Source organism: Lampetra fluviatilis, chromosome 7 (assembly GCF_964198595.1).
Source record: "Lampetra fluviatilis chromosome 7, kcLamFluv1.1, whole genome shotgun sequence".
Classification (NCBI taxonomy): Eukaryota; Metazoa; Chordata; class Hyperoartia; order Petromyzontiformes; family Petromyzontidae; genus Lampetra; species Lampetra fluviatilis.
The window spans coordinates 10,990,505-11,013,725 of NC_136281.1; the positions used below are offsets into that span (position 1 = coordinate 10,990,505).

Genomic DNA, 23,221 nt, shown 5'->3' on the forward strand with positions numbered 1-23,221 from the left:
GCGACACACACCTGCCTGTGATCCTAGGAGGCAAGGAGTTGGAGGATCACAGAGATTTGTGAAACACCCAAACCCAGTGATGGTGGTGGTGGTGTCCAGAGATGTCAGCACTGCGAATGGGTTTATGAATTATTATCCGGTATGCCAGTTCAAACCATGGCATCTGGGTCTGCCACGTAACCTCCTGTCAGTGAGCCTTCGAAACTTCACGTGGCCTTAAAGTATGTATGTTGAACTAATTTTACTCCATACATAGCAAACCGTGCTCATCGGAGGCGCGGGGAAGGATAACAAACTAAACACAAATAGCAGTTCTAGAGAAATGTTTTCAATCCATATGAAAATTGCAAAGCCCCAGCGGCTTCCTAACATCGGAAGAGCGTTCCAGACGTCCGCAGAAGCGCACCTGAAAGTGCACCTCTTCTGGCACAAACGCCATGATGTCACCACTTAGTGGATGTTTCTGTTTCCTACCCACACGAAAGAACACAAGTTTACGATTTTATTTTTAAACGAATTGGCAAAATAGCTCAATGCAGGATCCTCCCAAAAAAAAGGATTGCAACTCATTGACACTTTCCTGAATAAGTTAAATACGTAATCGCAGAGCATTTTCACTCACATCCACGAAGGCTCGCTCACAGATAGCTATTTAGACAGAAATCCATCAAGGCTGTAAGCACGTGATTAAGACAGGCAATAGACAGCCAGTCAGCCACGTGGTTCAGGAAAATGTGAAGACGCCTGGTTTAGAAGGACAGCAAGCACGTGGTTCTAGCAGACAACAGAAATTCAGACGACAGGCAAACGAGTAAAACACGCACACACGTGGTTCAGGTACACAGTGGCCACGTGGTTTAGGAAGACAGTAGACACTCAAGACACGTGGTTTAGGCAGACAGTAGACACGTGGTACGGGCAGGCAGCAGTTCAGGCAGCAGTGGGCTAGCCAGGCTGACAGCAGGGGCGCTGTTATCACCCCCCTCCTCCTCCTCCCACGCACAAGCTTGGCTCGCATGGCCAGCACACACACATACACACCTCTCTCCCCTGAACCCACCCACTCTCGTAAAATCCTTCCCCTCGCCTCGACCCCCAATGGCCATGCTTCCTTCTCTCCAAGCACACCCCTCTATTTCCCCTGCAAGGGCCTTTGCCCGAGCCCCAACACGAACGCACGCACACATGCACACGCACACACGTATACTAAATGCATTTCTTTCGCGAACATTTCACCTCTTCTGTGCTTTTGCACGGAGCTCCCTGGTCACTCCAGGGTCTTCAAGACGAGCCGATGCCCTTCCAAGAGCAGCACTAGCAAGCAGCAAGCAGCAGCAGCGACGAGCGGGTAGATGCGTGCCCGACGCAAGGCCGAGAGAGGGGAGAGGAGAGAGGGATGGAGTGGCAGGGGAGCGAGCTACGGGGATGGAGAGGATGCGGCGGAGAGGGGAAAGGATGAGGAGGAGGAATCGAGCAAGAGGAGGATGGAGCGGAGCTGTGCGCGGCGCCGTGACGCACATCGCCGCGTAATCACGGGGGGGGGGGGGTGAGCATCGCCTTGCACCCCCCCACCACCACCAACCACCACCAACACCGTGATCGGGACACGCCACACGCACGCCCTCTCGTGGCACGCCACCACCATCATCACCAACTATTCATGTCCCCCCCCCCATCCAGCAGTGGATTGATCACGGATGATTGATGATAACCATCGTCACCATCATCATCGTCATGACTGGTGATGATGGTCATGATGATCATCATCTTCCATCATCCCAGCAGTTGAGTGAGATGATAACCATCATCATCATCGTGACTGATGATGGTCACGATGATCATCATCTTCCATCATCCCAGCAGTTGAGTGAGATGATAACCATCATCATCATCATCGTGACTGATGATGGTTACGATGATCATCATCTTCCATCATCCCAGCAGTTGAGTGAGATGATAACCATCATCACAATCGTGGCTGATAGATAATGGCCATGGTGATCATCTCCATCAGTTGAGTGGCTGATTGTGATGAGTCTGAATGACCACCAGCAGGCAGCCATGATCGATCCACTGCTGGATGAAGGCTTCTTCCAAACGGTCGCCATCTCTTGACGACCCCGCGATGCAGCAACCCATCAGCACCTGCTCGACCTCAACACGAAGGTCAATTCCGCAGCTCGTGTCCCCTAAAACATTGTAACGTTGGACCAACGTTGAATGCTCACTGGGGTGGTGATTTTTTTGTGGTTTTGTGTCATTTTTACTTCCCCCCCCCTCCTCCGGCACACAAAATTAACACATTTTCGTTCTTAACAGGCGTAGTAGATAAAGGTGTCAAATCGTTTGGAAAACTCGCATTAAGCAATGAACCACCGTGTGTGCCAGCGAAGGGTCTCTTTGAACGCGGGATGTCACAGAACTGCATCTGAGGCCAATTCCGTGGCCTCCTATCCACACGCAAGGCACGTTGGGGACAGATTCACAAAATCATGGAACGAGTGAAAGAGACGTGGATGTGGCGATTTGTCCCACGGTTCGTGATGGAGACAGCGTCACTTTTCCGCCGTTGTCAATCGACAAGTGGACTCGAGTACAATGCACTTGCGTGGTGGTGTATGATGGTCAGGCAATCCTCACAACTGTGGGACATTGTGGGGAGACCTTTACCAAGCGGATTGACACCCCGTGATGTGTGGGTAAAGCTACAGTATACGTCCACTGTGGCGACATGGGTCCGCGTGTGTGCGACAATGCCTTCATCTTAGTTCGCTGCACACACAAAGATAGAGATGCCCCCCCCAACCCCCACGATGAGCCTTAACACACTCACCAACACACAATCCACACGTGAACTACTCACGTGTGGATTGTGTGTTGGTGCTGTTAGTGAGCGCCTCTGAAGGCCAGCACGGCACACGTGGCTTGGGTGGCCTGACCAACTTGGCCGCATGAGGTTCTCATTTGAGGCTGAGTCAACCTAGGGGTGAGGTCCAGGATATATCGAGATGATCGCCACTGGTGTTAATATCCGTGAGCGGGAATCAAACTCCCCATACTACTCCCGAGAGGGAAAGGCTGTAGGGGCAAGTGCTGTTAGCGAGCACAGATGGAGGTGGGTAGCCAGCCCCACGCCTCCCTCGTGGTATTCATTTGAGGCTGAGTCAACCTAGGGGAGACCCAGGAGTTGGTCGTGAGCGGGAATCGAACTCGGATCACCGCTCCCTACATGTACACACCAACATGCATTCACACACACACACACATGTACACACAACACATTCACACACACATGTACACACACACGCACACACGCGTGAACACACACACCAACACATTCACACACGCGTGAACACACACCAACACGTGCACACAAACGTTTACACGCACACACCAACATGCATTCACACACACGTGCACACACGTGCACACACATGCACACACGCGTGAACACACACCAACACGTGCACATACACGTGTACACACACACACGCACATATATGTATACATGCCAACACCCATGTACACACACATCAACATACAGACTCACATACACACACCAACCAACAGGCATGTGTACAACATGTACAATTACAAAGACGCACACACTCACACACGCGTAAACACACACACCAACACATCAACACACGGGCAACCTTTCAACACTCACACCACCACACACACACACGCATACCCGGACACCCCTCCCCCACACACAAACGCACGCACACGGACGTCACATTTGCAAACCAACACACACGCGCACATGAACAACATCCCCTCTCCCACTTACAACTACAAAGATCCCCCGTATAGCCTCAACGGACTCTTGGGGCAAGGGCTGTTTGCGAACACTTATGATGGCTGACTGCGGCACACGAGGGGGTGGGTGGCCAGCACCACTCCCGACCGCCTTTGTCCCTCCAGCGCTGGTGTTGACCCACACTGGGCACTCGTTTTAAGGCCGAATCGACCTCCGAGAGGCCCAGACAATATATCCGCCCTTGCAATTGTCTGTGAGTGGGAATCTAACTCGGTTCGTCAGGTTCGGAAGGCGCAGTGCGCTAACCGTTACCCCACCGCTCCCAACGATGAGGCCACACACACACACCCCAACACACCCCAACATACACACACACACCCCAACACACACATACACCCCAACACACTCACCCCAACACACACCCCAACACACACACACCCCAACACACACACACACACCCCAACATACACACACACCCCAAAATACACACACACCCCAACACACACATACACTCCAACACACACACACCCCAACACACACACTTCCCAAAACACACACACACACCCCAACACACACACACACACACACCCCAACACACATACACACACACCCCAACACACACACACCCCAAGACACACCCCAACACACACACCCCAACACACACACACACATACACACCCCAACACACACACCCCCAACACACACACACCAACACACACACCCCAACACACACACCCCAACATACACACACACACACACCAGAACGCACACACACACCCCAACACACACACACACACACCCCAACACACACACCCTCATACCGTCAGTCCTGCCACAGTTCAACAATGTCACGCACCGCCCTGCCAAAACGAGATCCCCCGCGTCGCATTGAAACAAACTGCTGGGCCCAGCGAGTGCTGTTGGTGGTCAGAGCCAGGCCTGGCCGCCTTTGTATCCCTAGAACTGATGTTTACGCGCCGTACCAAGAACACAAGTTCGTCAGGGACGGAGCGCAGACGCGAGAGCATAGAAGGTGCAGTATAACAACCGATTTTGCTGCATTGCCCTCTGCTCTCCAGTTCATGTTTGGCCCAACGTTGCATGTATACTGGGCATTGCTTGGATTAGTATCCAGGCCCAAAGCTTGCTGAGCCTCCCCAGGTCCGTGTGTGACCGTGCGTGTGACCTCAAAGTGCTGGGAGCGGTGGTGCAGCAGTTAGTGCGCCACGCTACTAACCCGGCAAGTTCGATTCCCTCTCAAGGGCCAACACACCGGTGATATGAATCTGAATCGGTCCTGGACCTCCCTTGGGTTGACTAAGCCTCAAATGAGTACCTGGTGTGGTGTGTAAACATCATAGGTGCTCGCTGTCAGCACTTGCCCCAACAGTCTGTTCAAGCTAAACGGAGGATCTTCGTTTGTTGTGGCCTCAAATTGGTGGTTTGGTCATTTAGGCTCCGATGTTTACACACCGACACAACCACACACATACACACTTGTGTACGTACAGCTGTACATACCCATACACGTCCGCGGTTGCAGCGAGGTTAGTGGCACGTCAAAGTGTGTGTGGGGTGAGCAAGTCCAGCAAAAAGGTTGCTAACATATTTGCAAATGTTGTAATCGCGCCGTGGAGGAAATTCCCAAAGTTTTTGAAAACCACAACGAACTCATGCTGCTCGCGGTTGGGGGTCAGCAACCCACTCGCTGTTGCTGCTGCATTCGTCACGTGCGCCGTGACGCGATAGAGGCCATTGTTTCGTGCACGTGTTACGCACACACGACACAAGTCTATCATCCAATGGCAACCAACGGCGGGAAATCAACAACCGGTGGAGAGTGGCGATACCCTAATGGCTGCATTCAGCAATTCGAAGCACGACAACCCGAACTCTTGGTCGAACGCGTGCTCAAACCCCTGTTCGAATCCACGCACCCGCTCAGAGTTAGGGCTATGGTTAGGGTCATGGTCAAGGTCAGGGCTAGGGTAAGGAGCGTGGGTTTTAAGCACATTGCTCGTGTACGTGTTCGAGCGTGGGTTCGACCTCCGTTTCGGTTGGAATCGCTTTCTGCGCACGGAATCTCCGTTTTTAGTTAATATTCCTGCTCCGTACCTCCAAATATGAGCAAGCTCCTGCCCAGGATAGCCTTGTTCGTCAATGAAACACCTTCACATTATTATGCATTTCCCCACATATGTGGCCAGTTAATTTCTTCCCTTTACAGCTCCTCCCGTGCAGGTTTCCTATCATGGCTGCTGAGCACAGCAGGCCCAATGGCTCAAAACACCAATGGGCCAGCAACAAATAGCGCTCTTAATAGATAATACAGTATAGTTTTTCCTCGCTTTACGAAAGGGATGGGTTCTTTAAAAAAAAAAAAACAGGCGTAACACGAAATTTCATAAATAGTAATGGCTTTTCTTATTAATGTAACACAAAAATTTGGGAATATACACCGATATCACTTTTCGCGATGCAAAAATAATAAAAGAACATAAATATGAAAACGATTAAATTAGAATTAATTAAAACAAACAATTTCCGTTTCAGGGAACTCACCAAAACATCTGCATGTTAGAATGACTGTACAGGTGATATGGATGCGTTATTGTTGCAATGCAGGGATACCGTGACGCTGTCGCGGACGGATTACGCAGCCTCCCAGGTACTTCTTGTTTGATCTCAAGGCGCGTGCCGCGTGAAATTTCGTTAACATGGAAATTAGATTTCGTTAATCGAAAAAGGTCCAATATTTGTCAATTGCGTTAACGTGAAATTTCGTAAACCAGTCGTTCGTAAAATTGAGGTTTATATCTGTGCAGCAATAAACTCATCCTTGAATTTAAAGCTAAGGAAAAGAGACGATGGGAGCACACGCATCAAGTCTCAACGATGACCCTCGTGTGACCTTTGAAGCAAGAGCGTGTTTCCCTCCCGAGGGCCCTTTTACCCCTATCCTTAGCTCTGCCCCACCTGTCTGTTAATTTACACCTCAACGAGAAGACCCTATCCCTTCAAATTAGCGACCTCTCTGTTACTCCTAGCTCTGCCTCCACCTTTTTGTGATTCTTACACCTTTAGCGCTTGTGTTTCGCCTAACGAAGCATTCTTTCTACAATAATTTGCTATTATGAGCAATTTTAATTGAGACCAATTTGTTCGCAAAACGAGCAAAAATGTTCACATAGCGAGTGCAGACCGATCGATCGAATGCCTTCCATGGTGGCAGGGGGGTGCACGGCAGCCAGCAGTTATTTGTATACCAGCTATCGCGTGCTGTGTGCGTGCGTGTTTCGAAGTGTAGAGGAGGGGGGTCTCGTGGTGTCACTATAATGGGTGGTTGGGGGGAGGAGTGGTTTGGGGAACGGGTAGGTGGGGGGGGTAGTTGGGGGGACGGTGCCTGCTTGTAACATGGGAGTCAATGGGTAAAAGATGATCGTTTAAGGAATTTTCGCTTACCGATACATTTTCGCGGAACATATCTCACTCGTTAAGTGAGACCCGCCTCAATCTCTTTAAACTAAAGGCTTCCCTACTCCCCAGGATAGACGGCGCCCTTTGCCACCGGTTGTCACGCTACCAGGTCCCAACTCCTCTCTGTGCGATCGCTCATCCCTGATGCTGTCGCTCCACTGCATTGCACAATGCTCTCTATATCCCAGGGGCTGGCCGCTTTCCCCTCCTGCACATCAGACTTTGACAATCATTCCCACAATGCGGAAACTCTGGGTCAGTTCGCTCTCTATAGGTGCCTCGGGAGAAAAGAAAAACCTCAGATGGGGAGATCTGATGCTGGGGGCTAATGCTCGGGGTCCTAGGCATGCGTGTGGTGTGGCGAGAGGGGAATGCATCACAGAGTCCCAGTAAACATGGAACATTGCATGTTTACTGGGGTGAAGTTCACGGGAACAGCAACCACGGTAGTAGTGATAGAAGAGTGATAAGGAGGTCACTGACTTCCGGTGAGCGAGTGACTGGAGTGTAATGATGGTTTAATCCCAAAGTGGATTCACTGGCGTCTCTCATCCATGTGTAGTGACATAGAATTGGTCACTACGTAGCATAGCGCTGGCTGCTGGCAGGGAAGGGGATCTGCAGCTTGTAGCAGCCCTGACTGACAGCAGGCCACGTGATCGACCCGAGAGGGATCGAGGGGAAAGGTTACAGAAGTTGCACGTGAGGGAAGCCCGGGAACCCGCTAGTAGGTTCCAGAAGGGGGGCGTGGCCGGGGCGGAGCGAGGCCACGCTAACAGAATAAAAGGGGACCTCGAGCGGGAGCTTGGGGCTGTCGTTTGGAGTGGGATCCCTGTCGTCGTCGTTGCTGCTGAAGATCGTCGCCCTCATCGCTGTCGTCTCGTGCCTTCGTCGCTGTCGTCTCCACTTGATAATAGCGCTGCTAGACGTAGTTGGCTGTCTTAGTTCAGCGCCGTCAGTGTCAGACGGCTAGCGTTGTGTGTAGGCTAGCAACCAGTGTAGAGTTGAGTATAAGCGAGCGACAGCAGAGTGTGTAACAGTGTAGGGTGTGTATTGTCTAAAGTGTATAAAGTGTGCTCGGTGTTTAATTAAAGAATTGCGCTCAATAAGTTACGTCTCCAAGTCAGTCACTACACATGCATAATCGAGAGCAATGACAGCTCTTCAAATGTGTTCTCAAATTATTTAAATTTTCACAGCACAATGTTATCTGCTCCAATTGTGTTTAATTTCTGTCTAAAACTGTTTAAACTAAAAATACAAAAGAAAAACAATACAAAACATCGCCTATGATATCTTTTCATCATAACGCCACACACCGTTCTTGACGAATGTATTGAGTTTCTTTGTTATTCTGCAATTGAATATTTACCTTAAACTGCGAAAATGAATCGAATCACCCCTGTGTGTCACATAAATTGCACATGGTAATATAATGAATACTTTACAGGGATCGACATATGGAGCTACTTGCCCTCACCATGACATTCTATAAATCCCAACCATTGGCTCAGGGCTGTCAAATGGAGATGAGGATCGCCTCAATGCTCATTTGAGCAATAAATCACTTTGAGATGGTCATCTGGCTCAGATGTCAGGGCTCTCAGCTGCCACCCCTGAGATTTTCAACCACCTGGGATGAAACCCAGTTCGCAAGAGTACTGTAGCGAGTTGGTGGTCTCAGCCCGATCACGAAATGTGGATAAGATTCCGCTTGAGATGTCACTAATGTTGTGATACATCCTTCGGTGGACCTTTCTCTGAACACACCCATGACATGATGCCGATAGAACACACGGGATACAACTGGGAAAGTACTAATGGGGAAAAGGAAATGTTGGCCACATATTGTAATCGTTCATGAGACTGAAAAATGTCACAACATCCATCACACTCCGACCAAATTACCCCAAATGTGTCCGACATAGTCAGATATCTGAAGCGAAGCAGGGTTTATTCTGGAAAGTGTTGAGATATGTGACCACCAGAGCTTGTCAGGTGTTGTCAGCGGGAGCGGCGAGGTGTGGCCAAGAGATTGGCAGCGCTGTTATCTCCTTGAATACGCCGCGTTTCTCCGGCTACTCTGTCACATGAAGCCGGCAGTGAGTCAAGGAATTGGCCAAACATCCGAATGCAGCACGATCCTCCTTAATCGTCTTGATACTCAAGTCAAGCTTTCCGGGGCAAACCCATGCATGACACACAATTATTCTAAAAGCGTGGACGTCAATCATCATAAGCAGAGTAACTGTGATGATGATGATACTGCTGCTCGTAAGAGCATGCTTTGTGCGTTACAAAACCCGCGATGAAGGACAGTCACCCTTGCGATGGAACGGAGTTGAGAATTGCGGTATATACCAAAAGTAAAGACAACGCGACTGTTTCGCTCAGGAACACAAACGCGAAATGTGGCAAACACAGCCCCCACGACCACCACATCACCGCAGTCCGTGCCTGGCCGCGTGTGCGACTGACAGCGGGGTGAGTGACAGCACGCATTGGGGTGGGGTGGCAGGGTGAGAATAACGCGTGGGGGGCATGGGGTGGTGGTTCTCGGACATTACGGTTACCACCATCACCACCACCAACTCCCCCTTGGCAGCCCCCTACACCACATCTCTGGCCCCCCTCGAAGAAAACCTCATCCTCTCCCAGCCACTCACAATCTTCACATCAGCCCCCAATAACTCCGCCTTTCTCAGCCTCCCTTTTCGTAGTCCCCCACACACCCCTATCCATCTCAGTCTCCCACCCCTCGATCCCAACCCTCCATCCCGGACCACCCCAACTTAACCCCCACCCAGGACCACCCCACGACCCCAACTCTACGCCCATCCCCCCCACCCCCCCAGCTTCTTCCCCTGGAGCCCGAGGCACCGGATGTGCATCATGTTCCGCCAACTCTTGCCAACATCCGCCCCGCGGCCCCAGCACGCCCCCCCCTCTGCCCTCACCCCCCGAACCAATCCCCCCCCCAACTCCCATCGCTGTCGACCAAGCCATTTCTGATATCAGATTCTGGGATGGACTCCGTTGTGTAAAAAAAAAAACTTAATGCGGCACGGTCAAATCTGCCCCATCTGTCTGCACGGCGTTCACAAATGTCCGTCCCGTCCGTCACTCACGTTCTGGATCTCGCAAACGGCTCTGGGGAAGGGAAACACGCGTACAACACCTACAAACGCTCTTGCTGAGGTGTGGTGATAATGCGATTATAATGGGGTTGTGGTTTTAATTTGGTTACGTGGCCGTTGTGGTTACGGTGGTGGTTACAATGTGGTTGTTGTGGTGCTATTGTGGTTATGTGGTTGTAGTTATAAAGTGGTTATCGTTCTGGTTATTGTGATGACAACGCGGTTATGGTTGTAGTTATAATGCAATTGCTGTGGTTACGTTGCAGCTGTTATGGTTAACAATGTAGTTTTAGTTGTGGTGATGTGGCTGTTATGGTTAGTGGTTATAATGCCGTTTTAATTGTGGTTATACTTGTTATTATATTGCCTCATTTGTAAAATAATTGTACAACTGTCTGAGTAATATTTATAAATGTGTTGCTGGTATGTAAAATAGTTGGTGTTGATATGTTATTTTGTACATTTTGACGACTAAAAGTTAGGCCAGGGAGTGTCATTGGGAAACGAATATCGGTAAATCCACAGAGCGTGCAATCCACGTTACATCCCCGTGCAAATGCGTGGGCAGTGCTGTTAGTCACCACTAGAACCATCTTCACTACCACCACCACCATCATCGCGATCATCACCACCAATAATCATGACGGCCTTCATAATTAGAACCAATATGACCAGCATTACCACCACCATAATCACCATTAAAATCATCACGACCACCGTAATCATCATTACCATTATTATCTCTCCAGGACCGATAGAATTGGCACCAGCCAGTGGGACCTCACTTATCTGTAGCAAATCAGAAGTGGCTTTCCTATGGTCCGACTTGTCCCGGCCATGTGAATGTAACATTTACCTGAGCCCGACCGGGAATTGAAGCCGTCCGCTGATGTTTGTGAGCCCCCCGCGTGCTAAGCCCACAGACAGCGCCCTCTAGCCGGAGTTCCAACCATCACCATCATAGTTCACATGCGGGGAGCGGTGGCGCAGTGGTTAGCGCAATGCGCTACGTGGACTTGACGAACCGAGATGGATTCCCGGCCAAGGCTGACAGCCAAGAGTGATGTCTCAACCGATCCCGTGTCGGTGCTCATCTGCTGTTTACAAACACAGAGCCAGTGGTGGGAATTCCACGTTCCTGTGACGGGGGTGAGCCTCTCCATAAGAAACACACTGTTGACTTCCCCACAACTTGGTACTTGTATATTTGTTTTGTATCGACCCCGGAGGGATGGTGATGGGCTGAGTTAACCCCTAATCAGGATGTGAACCGCTCGCTTTGCCAGCATTTTTGACATCGCTCATTCGACTAAAATCGAGTACAAACTCGTAACACGTGCCTCCAAATCACGCGTGTTTAGACTTCGATAATAGACACTTCGTAAACTCGACTGTGTTGATGTGTGCAATGGGTTCACGTAACGCTTACAGCCACGAAATTCCGCTACAGTCTCCACAATTGCAAAGCCACCAAAAATAGACCGCTGAATCGCATCGCCACCCTGAATGGTGACAATTCATCATCAAATCGTTATGCAGATGCATGTACAATCCCGACGCCACTATGCTAATGCTGACTCTTAATGACAAATTCGAATATTCACTGCGTCAATTTGCATACAAAACTCATTCCGGCAGTGTTGCCCAACTTTAGTCCTTCCGTCAGCGGTGGGAGATGTCCAGTTTCCCCCAAAACGTGAAGCCTTTTAAATGAAAAAGCATTCAATGACATTTATCCGGTAAAAATAACAATAAAAACACAATTTGTGAGTTCTCAAGGAAACTTTGGGGGGAGCCAAAAGTTGGACAGTGCCTAATGCACCGCCCACGGATTCACCACTTTTCACCACCACCGTTATCACCATCATCCTCCTCACCATCATCTTTATAGATATCATCGTCGCTATTATTCTCACCATAATCATCCTTACCCCCATTATTATCATCATCTCCTACGAAGAGACGGAACCATTCGGCTTAATATCATTGCAATCATTACGAAATTGGACTGTTTATCACCCATTTTTTAAAAGAATAAAAATATAAAGAAACTCAACACAATCTCTTTTTTTGTAAATTAAAGAACACAAACTGCCTCCTCGTGATGCGTTCGCGTGTCGTGGAAATCACCCGGTCCTGGGTCTCCCCTAGGTCGACTCAGCATGAAACGATTAACCCGGTGCGGTCCGTGCAAACGTCAGCGGTTGGGGGAGACAAAGGCGGCCGGGCGTGTTTGCGGGACTCACCCTCTCGTGTGCCGCGTGGGCTGTCATACAGGTTACTCGCTGCAGAGCAATTGCCCCAACAATCTGTTCAAGGCGACACGAGGGGGGGGGGAGGGGGGTCCCAGCTGTTTGTCTTCGCTTGCACATTTGCGGCAAGCCACCACCGCACGCGTGCAACGCACGCTGGCGCGTGACGTCACCGCTGTATGTTAAACGTGACATGACGTCATTGGCGACGTGACGCCACTCGCATCGGAGACGGACGGCGGTTTCTATGGGAACCAGACAGTCGAGAAGCTCCGCCCTCCCCCCTCCTCCAACCGTCCCCGATCGTTAAATCCCCCCTCCCCTCTCACCCCCCCTCCCCCCATCGTCTATCTCGTTGTGGAGTTGACCCCCTGACTTGGACTGGCCAGGACTGTACCATTCAGTTACAACGAAGGGGGTGGGGGGGTGTTTGCGAATAATGAGTTGGTATCACCCAGCAGAGGAGATGGCTGGGCTGATGATCATTGTTATCATCATCATCGTCACTATAATCGCATTACAGTTATAATGACATCACTCATTATGATGTCATATTAATGATTATGATGGTGGTGGTGGTCATTATGAAGTCATAATTTATTTTCGTGGTGATGTTTAAGAGTGAGTCACATGGGCAATGCTGATGCTATTCACGATTGATGATGATGTCTTCGTCATGATGACTCGTGATGGTCGTGGTAATGGTTGTGGTTTTTGAATGACGTTGACGTTAATTATGGCCATGGAGATTACGGTGATCTTATGATGATGGCAGCTTACTTATGGTGCTGATGATGGGAAGGTCCTCATCCAGCAGTATATGTACCACGTGTGACAACGAATGGCTTCAATAATGCCCATAATCAGGATGATGATATCAGTATTCATCTTCTTGGTTCTTTCGGTAAAGTCACGTAGAATGGAAATAATAAAATAATAATAAATAAAACATTATAAATTATTTTATTAGGTTAAAATTGTATTATAATAAAATAATTTATTATGTTATATTTTTATTATTTTATTATTTCCATTCTACGTGATTTTACCAAAAGAACCAAGAAGATGAATCCCTGCAGTCACGAAAGCTTTAAATCGATATCAGTATTATTTTCAGTAGCGCTGTGGTTGTTGATGGTGGTGTGGTGTTCGTGACGTCGACGATGATAATCTAGATTATCGTGGTGGTGGTGGTGATGGTGATGAGGTTGCCACGCTGTGATGGCTATGCGCGTAGCCTGTGATCCATCAATGTGGAGGCCGCGTGTCCGTGGATCGCCGCACCAATGTTGTGAAACGCCCTTCCCGTGGACGTCGAGGTGGCATCACCCTGGTTCAGCAGGAGAAGGCGGTACAGCAAGTATGGATCAATCTCCATGTACGGGGATAGCGTGTTACCCCCTCGCACGCGTGGGATTTTCTCCGGTGCCTCCCACTTGCATAAATACTCAATAATTGGCTGTCAACATTATAGACAAATGCAGGGACTCTGCTGAAAGAGAGCCGTTTGTCTCTGTTGCTTTCCTTGACAGATAAGGAAGTCGTTTATTTAATCATACGCATGTTGTTGTGATCACGGTGGTTATTGATCATACTTATCATTACCCAGGAGAGCCTCACGGAGCCTCACGACTTCCTCTCCAGCAAGGCCCTGCCACGTGTTGGCAGTAGGGGGCGATGCTCGCCGTGTAATCCCAATTGAGTAATAATGATTGTGGAGTGTCTTTGGGACCCCGTTTTTTTTATCCGACAAGAGTCCGATAGATATATAACCGAGCTATTCATGATTAAAAAAAAGATCTGCATGGTCTTTGCGCAATCGCCTTCCGGCGTCGTCTTGTCTAACACAGGTGAGACAGGCAGAGGTGGGACAAAGTCATTGTTATGCAAGTCCAAGTCGAGTCGCAAGTCATCAAATTCATGACTCGAGTCTGACTCGAGTCCAAGTCACATGACTCGAGTCCACATCTCAGAGGTGGGACAAAGTCATTGTTATGCAAGTCCAAGTCGAGTCGCAAGTCATCAAATTCATGACTCGAGTCTGACTCGAGTCCAAGTCACATGACTCGAGTCCACACCTCTGGAGACAGGGCCTTAAAGGAGGCCCTCTCTGGTAGAGGCCAGCCAGTTTCCAAGATATATTGCGTAGATTATACTGGTAGGAACCTCCCCAGGTGCGTGACGTCATTTATGGACGGCCCCAAAGCCACCCGTTTCGAGGCATCGCCATGAGAGACCCAGGAGCGCGGTGCTCGTGCTAGAGAGAGACACGGCGCCGCGGTGTTGCAGTGTTCCTCCACTCCGCTGTCCGTGATGGACGTTCGGCACCTTCACCACCCCGAGACGAGTGGCTTATCACGGCGATCAGCCCTGAGCGAACGGCGCCCTCGGGCTCCGCTTCAGGCCACCTCCGCCCTCATTTCCCACGAGGTGACGCTCTTGCCCCAAGCGACGAAATCCGCTCCGGGAATTACTGAACTGAAGTGGTACAGGAGTGCTTCAAAAAAATGTTAACGCTTCTCTGAGAATTTGCAACAATGCCACGAAGAAAGGTGCCCTCCGAGCTCTGGAGACCACCTGGAGAAGATTCCAGGCGGGCGTTGACAATGATGGCGAACAAGTGGGAGACTTTTTGAAGCTGTTAACACACAATTTGTTATCATGTGACAGTGCATTCTCCGTTCTTTATACATCAAAAACGATAGTCGCATGTAAGTGTTAACATTTTTTTTAAGCGCCCTGTATAAAGAAATATTTTATATATTAAAAATTTTACCAGCGACCTGGGCACAAATGATAGCTCAGCGAATTGGCTTATAAGCCAAACTACGCTAAAAGTGTCTAAAACGCATGCTGATTCTAAATGTGGAGGGGAAAAACAGAGGACCTGTAGGAGAATTCCCCCGATCACGCAAAGAACACGCAAACTCCAAATATAAATGCGCCAGGGATTGGATCTAGATCGAACCCACGGCCTCCTTGCATACCAGGCGAGGTAGTCAACATTTCGCGATCTGACGCTCTCGCTGGCAGAAGCCCAAGCAACCGAGAGAACCCCCGCGACAAAGAACCTCAAGATCGATTCGAAGGAGTCCGATCCCCCCAATGAACTTGGGGGTTTCACGGCGCGGAGAGGTCCGCGAGGTGGCGCTGCGGCGCCAATTAAACGGGAACCCGCGCACCGAGTTCCACGTCCCGAACGCGGCTTTCTCCGACTGAACTCGCCGAACTGCTGACGCCGAGTTTCAATCTTTTCCACCCGGGTTAAAAAAACACACCCAGTGCCGGATTACCCTAGTAGCACAAGTAGCTACATAATGCTACGGGCCCCGCACTTTCAAAGGCCCCGCGCTAAATTCTTTCGAGCTATCAATTCCGGTTCAGTGATTCTGCACTTGCTCTATTACTATAGTACTATACCGCCTTCAACTTTTATGAACGACTGGGTGTTTAAGGTTAGCGATTTGTCGTATTATCTGGCCGTATAGCAAGTAAAAAAAAATACAATTACTTTACTATGCAGGTTTAGTGACCGACTCGGAGACGATAAGACTTGGAGGCACTTTTTTATTAACACGCACCATCGGAGTTAACACGCTTAATAATCAGTCCGTCTATTGCCAGCGACGCTACTCAGCCAGGACAGTTGGTAGGGCTGCCTGACTGGTAGCGCCCCGAGATGGTGAAGACGAAGACGACGACGGGAATGACGGTGAAGACGACGAGAAGAACGGTGACGAAGACATCAGCAGCAGCACGGGGATCCCACTCCACACAACAGCTCCCGATGTCCCCTACAGGGGCCCCTCTTATACTGTCAGCGCGGCCTCGCTCCGCTCCCGGACACGCCCCCTTCTGGAACCTACCAGCGAGTTCTTGGTGTGCCCCTTCTGTACCCTAACCCATAGAACCCCCCCCTCTGGAGTATCAATCACCTGGCCTGCTGACGCCAGGGCTGCCGTACGCCACAGATCTCCTTTCCTGCCAGCAACCAGCGCTATGCTACTACTCTATGTCACGACACAAGTTAAAAACGTGTTTTCATTTTTTTTATTTAGGGCCCCTTTATTAGCATATGATACAGACCCCGCACTAGCTTAACCCGACACTGGAGAGACCGCACACAATTTGCTCAAGTTAACAACAAAGGACGTTTATTGTATAATTATTGTATAATTCTCGCCGTTTGCCGGGACTTGCGCGTTGGAGGACAACCCACACCGAGGTCTCTGTGGGCGCCTTGTTCCGGTTCGGCAGCAAATGAGCACACGGGGGACTGAGATTTGGGAAATGATTTCCACGCAAAAAAAAACCACTTGTCGACAGGGAAGTGCGGCAATGTACTCGAACTGGGCACAAACCTCTCCCTGCACCAGGGAACGCGTGGCCACGGACAGACAGAGACAGACGGCGTCACGGTGTCGGGATGTGAACTCCACCTCTAGGACCTCTGCTCCCAGCTCTGGCTCACTCGAAACCTCTCTCCCTGCTGGACGCCGTAACGTCCCACCGCAGACGCGACAGGGCCCCCCGCGGGACAAGGGGAGACACGAAACTTACTTAGGGGCCGTCCATAAATGACGTCACGTACCTAGGTGGTGGGGGGGGGGGGTCAGACATTTGTGACGATGTGTGACGAGGGGTGGGGGGGGTGAGAAATGTGACGTCACATCAAAATGCGCAACTTTAAATAAATATTAACAAACACGTTCTACTTAATTAAATAAGACGTTTTAATGTTTTCTCCTACAACATCAGAGTGCAGCGCCACATTAAACACGCACTACAATGACAATAGTTTAAAGCGATTTGAAGTATGTTTTATTTTGGGGGGGGGGGGGTGGAAGAGCTTTGTGACGTCATATTTGAGGGGGGGGGTCTGACTTTTTGTGACGCCGTGTGACAAGGGGCGGGGGGGGTCAAAAATCTTTCAAAATCGCGTGACGTCATTTATGGACGCCTCCGTAGTCCTGTAAGCACGAGGGCCAATTTCCCCTGATGGGGGGGGGGGGGGGGCATTCATGTTTCTCAACCTTCGTCTCGCCCCAACATCTGTCCGTCAATGTACCCTTGAATTTGGGAGAGCCGCACGCACGTGGAGACGCATTCACTTCAGCTGTCCCACGATCTGGGATTGGATGGGCCTCTTTAGACCGTTGCTTGTCCAGGCGTCTTCTCCCCTCATGCATTAACACAAGTGGTTCTTAATATTTACTGCAGCCTGCACGCCTTTGGTTCTCGTACTCCCAGGGGGTGCGTGCACCCCTGGTTAAAAGCCACTGCATTACGCCCTATACCAGATGCGTCTTCCCTGATGCCATGGGCATGGCCCCACAATGGGCTCACCCCAGTGCCGGATTAAGCTAGTGCGGGGCCTGTAGCATATGTGATTAAGGGGCCCTAAATAACAAACAAAAACACGTATTTTTTTCATTTGCATAGTTAAGTAATTGTATTTTTTCTTTTGCTATACAGCCAGATATTACGACAAATTACTAACCTTGAACACCCAGTCGTTCATAAAAGTTGAAGGCAGTATAGTACTGTAGTAATAGAGCAAGTGCAGAATCACTGAACCGGAATTGATAGCTTGAAAGCATCTAGCGCGGGACCCTTGAAGGTGCGGGGCCCGTAGCATATGTAGCTACTTTTGCTACGAAGATAATCCGGCACCGGCTCACCCCGAAGTTTAACAAAGGGACGGGGCACCCCCTCAGCATCCCACCTGCACGTCTGACTTTGCTGCCTGGGGACAAAACCCTGGGGTGGAGAGGTCGAAGACCGGGCTACACTTTGTGTTTGCCCCACCTGGGTGCAAGTAAGAAGCACTGCAGGGCGTCGTGGTGCCACTGAGACCCCCGCCTCTAAGAATCACCGCAGGGCGTCGTGGTGCCACTGAGACCCCCGCCTCTAAGAATCACCGCAGGGCGTCGTGGTGCCACTGAGACCTCCGCCTCTAAGAATCACCGCAGGGCGTCGTGGTGCCACTGAGACCCCCGCCTCTAAGAATCACCGCAGGGCGTCGTGGTGCCACTGAGGCCCCCGCCTCTAAGAATCACCGCAGGGCGTCGTGGTGCCACTGAGACCCCCGCCTCTAAGAATCACCGCAGGGCGTCGTGGTGCCACTGAGACCCCCGCCTCTAAGAATCACCGCAGGGCGTCGTGGTGCCACTGAGACCCCCGCCTCTAAGAATCACCGCAGGGCGTCGTGGTGCCACTGAGACCCCGCCTCTAAGAATCACCGCAGGGCGTCGTGGTGCCACTGAGACCTCCGCCTCTAAGAATCACCGCAGGGCGTCGTGGTGCCACTGAGACCCCCGCCTCTAAGAATCACCGCAGGGCGTCGTGGTGCCACTGAGGCCCCCGCCTCTAAGAATCACCGCAGGGCGTCGTGGTGAGGCACGGTGCAATTGCCGTGGCGCATGGCTGTGCGCACAGATTGTCCCTCGTATCGGCGCGGGGAGGCGCAGCGCGGGACGCCCTCCCCGCGTCCCTGCAGCAGCGCTTGCAGGGCGTCGCCCCCCACCCCCAGGGCATCCTGCAGGAGCTCGCAGTCGCAGTGGAAGGGGTTATCTCCCAGCCGTATCTGTGTACGCGCCGGCAGGGCAGACGCCGCCTGCGGCTCCGTGGCGGCTCCGATGGCGCTCAGCCGGTTTTCGGACACGTCCAACGTCTCCAAAGAGCTCAGTTGCCGCAGGGCGGCGGGGGACAGGCGCTGGAGTCGGTTTCCGGCCAGATTCAGGTGAGACAGGGCGCCGAGCCCCTCCAGGAAGCCGTCTGGCAGGGAGCCGAGCCCGCTGTGGCCCAGCAACAAAACGCGCAGGGAGCTCATCGCGCGGAAAGGGAAGTCGCAGGCACCGCGGCTGCTGCTGAGCGCGGCACCCAGCCCCGGCGTGTGGGACAGGTCCAGGATACGCAGGCTGCTGTTGCTGCTGCTGACGGACGTGGTGGTGGTGGCGCCTCCGCCCTGGGGATGGCACCGAGACATCGGGTTGCGCGCCAGCGACAGCACGCGCAGCCTGGGCAGGCGCGCCGCCCTCCACAGCTCGCCCGCGTCCTCCAGCCGGTTGGAGGACAAGTCCAGCAGCGCGAGCTCGGCCGAGATGCGCTCCACTCCCCACGCGCTCCGCAGCCGGTTCCTGTCGAGTGCCAGCGACGCGAGGCGCGGCAGGGAGGCGACGGGCACCTCGGAGAGGGCGTTGTCGCTGAGGTTGAGCGCCGTGAGCGCGCCCAGCAGGGACAGCGCGCCGCCCTGCACGGCGCCCAGGAAGTTTCGGCTCAGGTCGAGTGAACGCAAGGAGTGGCGGCTGCCCTCCAGGCTGGAGAGGGCGTCGGTGGAGAGGAAGCCGAGGGCGTTGTGCGACAGGCGCAGCTCCTGTAGGCTCTGGAGGCCCGCGAAAGCGCCCGCCTCGATCTCCTGGATCATGTTGAAGCTCAGGTCCAGCACGCGGAGGTCGCGGAGGCCCGCGAAGAGCGAGGCCCCCAGTTTGACCACGCGGTTGTGGGACGCGTCCAGCCTCAGGAGGCCCGACTGGCCGAGCGGCTTGAAGAAGTCGGGGCCCGGGTCGTGGAAGTTCCTGAAGCCCAGGGAGCGACCGAATCCGCTCATCCTGCTCATGACGAGCGCGCGGATCGCCGCGCCGCGCACAGCGCCGAAGAACGCGGCAAGGCCCCCGAGCTGATCCCCTCGGCCGCTGCCCATCCCCGTGGAGGAGATGTCCAGGGTCTCCACGCTCACGTTGGCCAGGGGGTTCCCGCAGGAGGCCCAGTCGAAGCCGACCGCGTCGTAGAGACGCCGGTTGGACGAGAGATCGAGGACCTGGAGCCTGGCGCCGCTCAGGTTGTCCAGGTCCCCCGCGCAGATCTGCTCCAGGCGGTTGCGCTTCAGGTTGAGGTGGCGCAGCGAGGAGGCGAAGTGTCGCCGGGCCCACGCGCCCACGCGCACGTGGCGGAGGAGGTTCCCGCTCAGGTCGAGTTTCTCCAGAGACGCGGCCGGGCCGAGCAGAGGGCCCGCGAGGACATCGTCCCCGAGGTCGCAGTGGTCGAGGCTGAGCGAGCGCAGCTCCGTCAGCCCCTCGAGAGCTTCCTCCTCGAGCCGCAGGCCCGAGTTACCGCCCAGGTCCAGGGCGCGCAGGCCAGGCGCGTTGAGGAACGCGCCACGCTCCACGGAGAGGCCCCGAGGCCCCGTCTGATAGCCCAGCAGAAGCGTGCGCAGGCGGGGCGCGGGTGCCGGCGGCGAGGATGCGGCGGAGAGGCGAGAGATGCTGTTGAAGGAGAGGAGAGCGTCGACGGTGCCCGAGGGGAGATCCGAAGGGAAGCGCGTCAGGCCCCGACCCATGAGGTTGAGCGCCGCGCTTGAGAGGTCGGTACCCGGGCCATCGTCTGGACCGACAATCGGGCCGTTGCCAGGGTCAGCACTTGGACGCACACGCGCGGCCCCCGGTCCCTCGCTCAGCCCGAACCCCAGCAGGCACCCCATGAGCGCCACGCGGAACGCGTCGGCTCCACTGTGGTGCCGCCTCCCGTTCAGCGTTCCCATGGCCGCTAATGGCCTCGCCCTGCAACTCGGAGGGTGAGGGCGCGGCGCGGCGCGTGCGGCGGGGGGCTCTTGGGCACCCGTGCCGAGTGTCTCGCTTGCGTTTGCTTGTTCCCTCTGAGCGCGAACGCCGCGGTTTTATAGAGGGACCGGGATTTGTCAATCGGCGGCGCGGGAAAGCACGCGGTTGCGCGCGTCGCGTCCCCACCTATCTCGCCCGCGGTTCACCGTCGTGATGGGGCAATCCCCATCCACGATCCGACATCATGGGGAAATCCCCAGCCACGATCGGGAGCAGCGAGTCGCGCCGGATTAGTGGTGGCGGCTTTTCGGGAGGGAGGGGGTGCTGGAGGGAGGTAGGGGAGGGTGCAGGGAGGGATGGGGGAGCGGTGGGGGAAAGGAGGAAGGGCTGAGAGGAATTGGTGATGGAGGTGGCGCACGGTGGACCCACAGAGCAACGAAGTTGGTAAAACAAGCGAACTCCATCTTTCATTTGCGACGAGAGATGCTCGGTTTTCTCGTTGCACTGAGAGACTCCAAGAAGCAAAAACGTCGAGCGCAGAATACGGCTGAGCAACACGAACAGCAGCAGCGCCTCCACGCTGCCACGTGGTGTTTGTCGTGTGTTGTTGATCCGGAGGAGCGGACCCACGCGTGCACTTACCGTAAACACATGGAACAGCTCAGCGCATTTGTCAACAACACTGCCTCTCAGGCGATGGCCCTTCATCGTGGCACGAGAATAATTGGTTCTGATTGGTGGAGACCTCCTCTACTGATGGACGATGGCCCATTTCAACACATTTGCTGCGTGATCATCGCGCAGCTATTGACGGAGCAAAGCGCGTCCGTCATCGTCACCGCACCGTATTGGAAACTCCGTTTGTAATTCCGCTTGTACAGCAATGATATAACCAAACGTCGTACACTCGTGAGCTTTCTTAGGTGATTCGATGAATCTGTTTCGAGGCAGAGAGATCGCCTCCCTGTGGTTTTAGGCTGATGAGACCCACTTGGCGAGAGTGTTCCACACACGGTGAGACCTGTTTGGTATGTTACAAGTTGACATTGAATTTCGATTTAAAGCTTTCGTGACTGCAGGGATTCATCTTCTTGGTTCTTTTGGTAAAGTCACGTAGAAGGAAAATAATAAAATAATGAAAATAAAACAATAAAATAATTCTCACGACGTTTCGGCCACAACGCAAGCAGCCGTCCTCAGGTGAAGAATGAAACACCACCAAGCTTGGAGCGTATATTTAAGCTGGGTTGGACCTGGCGACAGTTGACATTGTTCTAGCGCAACAGTTGCTGGATCGGTTTCTATCTTTTGGGTCTCATCAGCATGGTTAGTAGGCTGATGAGACCCAAAAGATAGAAACCGATCCAGCAACTGTTGCGCTAGAACAATGTCAACTTGCAACATTGCCCCGCCGCCGCCACCGCCGCACTTGATCCATACGGACGGAGCAGCTGGAGTGAACATTTTTTCTGTTTGCCGTCTGGAGAACTATGGTACGGCCACTTCTCGACCGCCAGCATTCGCTGTTGAAACAAATACTGTTGGGTATCATTGAGCTGGAAAACCCAGATGCTGATGGACTTAAAAATGTTGAATTCCCACGTGGAGAGACCGAGAGGTTTGGTAAAAAAAAATTTGTTCTGCGTGGCATGGATGGAGCGGGGGAGCAGTGGTTAGTGCACTGCGCTATGAACCTGGCGACATAGGTTTGATGCCAGGGTCACGGCTACCATCAGTGGCGAGTGGTATCGGAAATGGTCAGGGCTCGGAGAGGCCTTCATCCAGCAGTGGATTTACACGAGGTTGAAAATGTATTACTTGTCCATGCTGACGATGAACTCATGATGTGTTCTCACGAGGAATGTGATCTAGTCAAGGAGTATGTACGGTATTCGTATCCTGGCTCGGCACGTGAGCCAGTGGTGGAAATGCCACATTCCTATGGCGGGTGCGAAAAGACAAAGCCAGATTTCGTTGCCACAAAGCAGTAAGTCGTCGCTTAACACGTGTGCGCACTATAACGCGCTTTGGCTA

The 23,221-nt window shown here is 52.5% G+C and overlaps 2 protein-coding genes across 3 annotated transcripts in view; both read right to left on the reverse strand.

The window, feature by feature from the left end:
• The window catches only part of LOC144933566 (uncharacterized), a 73,312-nt gene extending 60,566 nt beyond the window's left edge, over positions 1-12,746 (reverse strand). Inside the window, exon 1 of one of the 2 annotated variants that reach the window (XM_078858486.1) lies at positions 12,624-12,746. In XM_078858486.1, the coding sequence (XP_078714612.1) occupies positions 12,624-12,650 (27 nt within the window). In that variant the 5' untranslated portion in view covers positions 12,651-12,746. Of the gene's footprint in view, positions 1-1,236; positions 1,525-12,623 lie in introns of those variants that run through there. The other variant, XM_078858487.1, reaches the window with a different exon arrangement.
• Positions 12,747-17,254: 4,508 nt separating this feature from the next.
• LOC144933567 (toll-like receptor 5) lies at positions 17,255-21,382 on the reverse strand. Its single transcript, XM_078858488.1, has one exon. The coding sequence runs from the start codon at positions 21,166-21,168 to the stop codon at positions 19,006-19,008; it is 2,163 nt and encodes a 720-aa protein (XP_078714614.1). The 5' UTR covers positions 21,169-21,382; the 3' UTR covers positions 17,255-19,005.
• Positions 21,383-23,221: the final 1,839 nt, after the last annotated feature.

What these genes read in the sequence shown, in the direction of transcription:
- LOC144933567 (XM_078858488.1), bottom strand. Translation starts at nt 21,168, where the DNA reads ATGGGAACGCTGAACGGGAGGCGGCACCACAGTGGAGCCGACGCGTTC.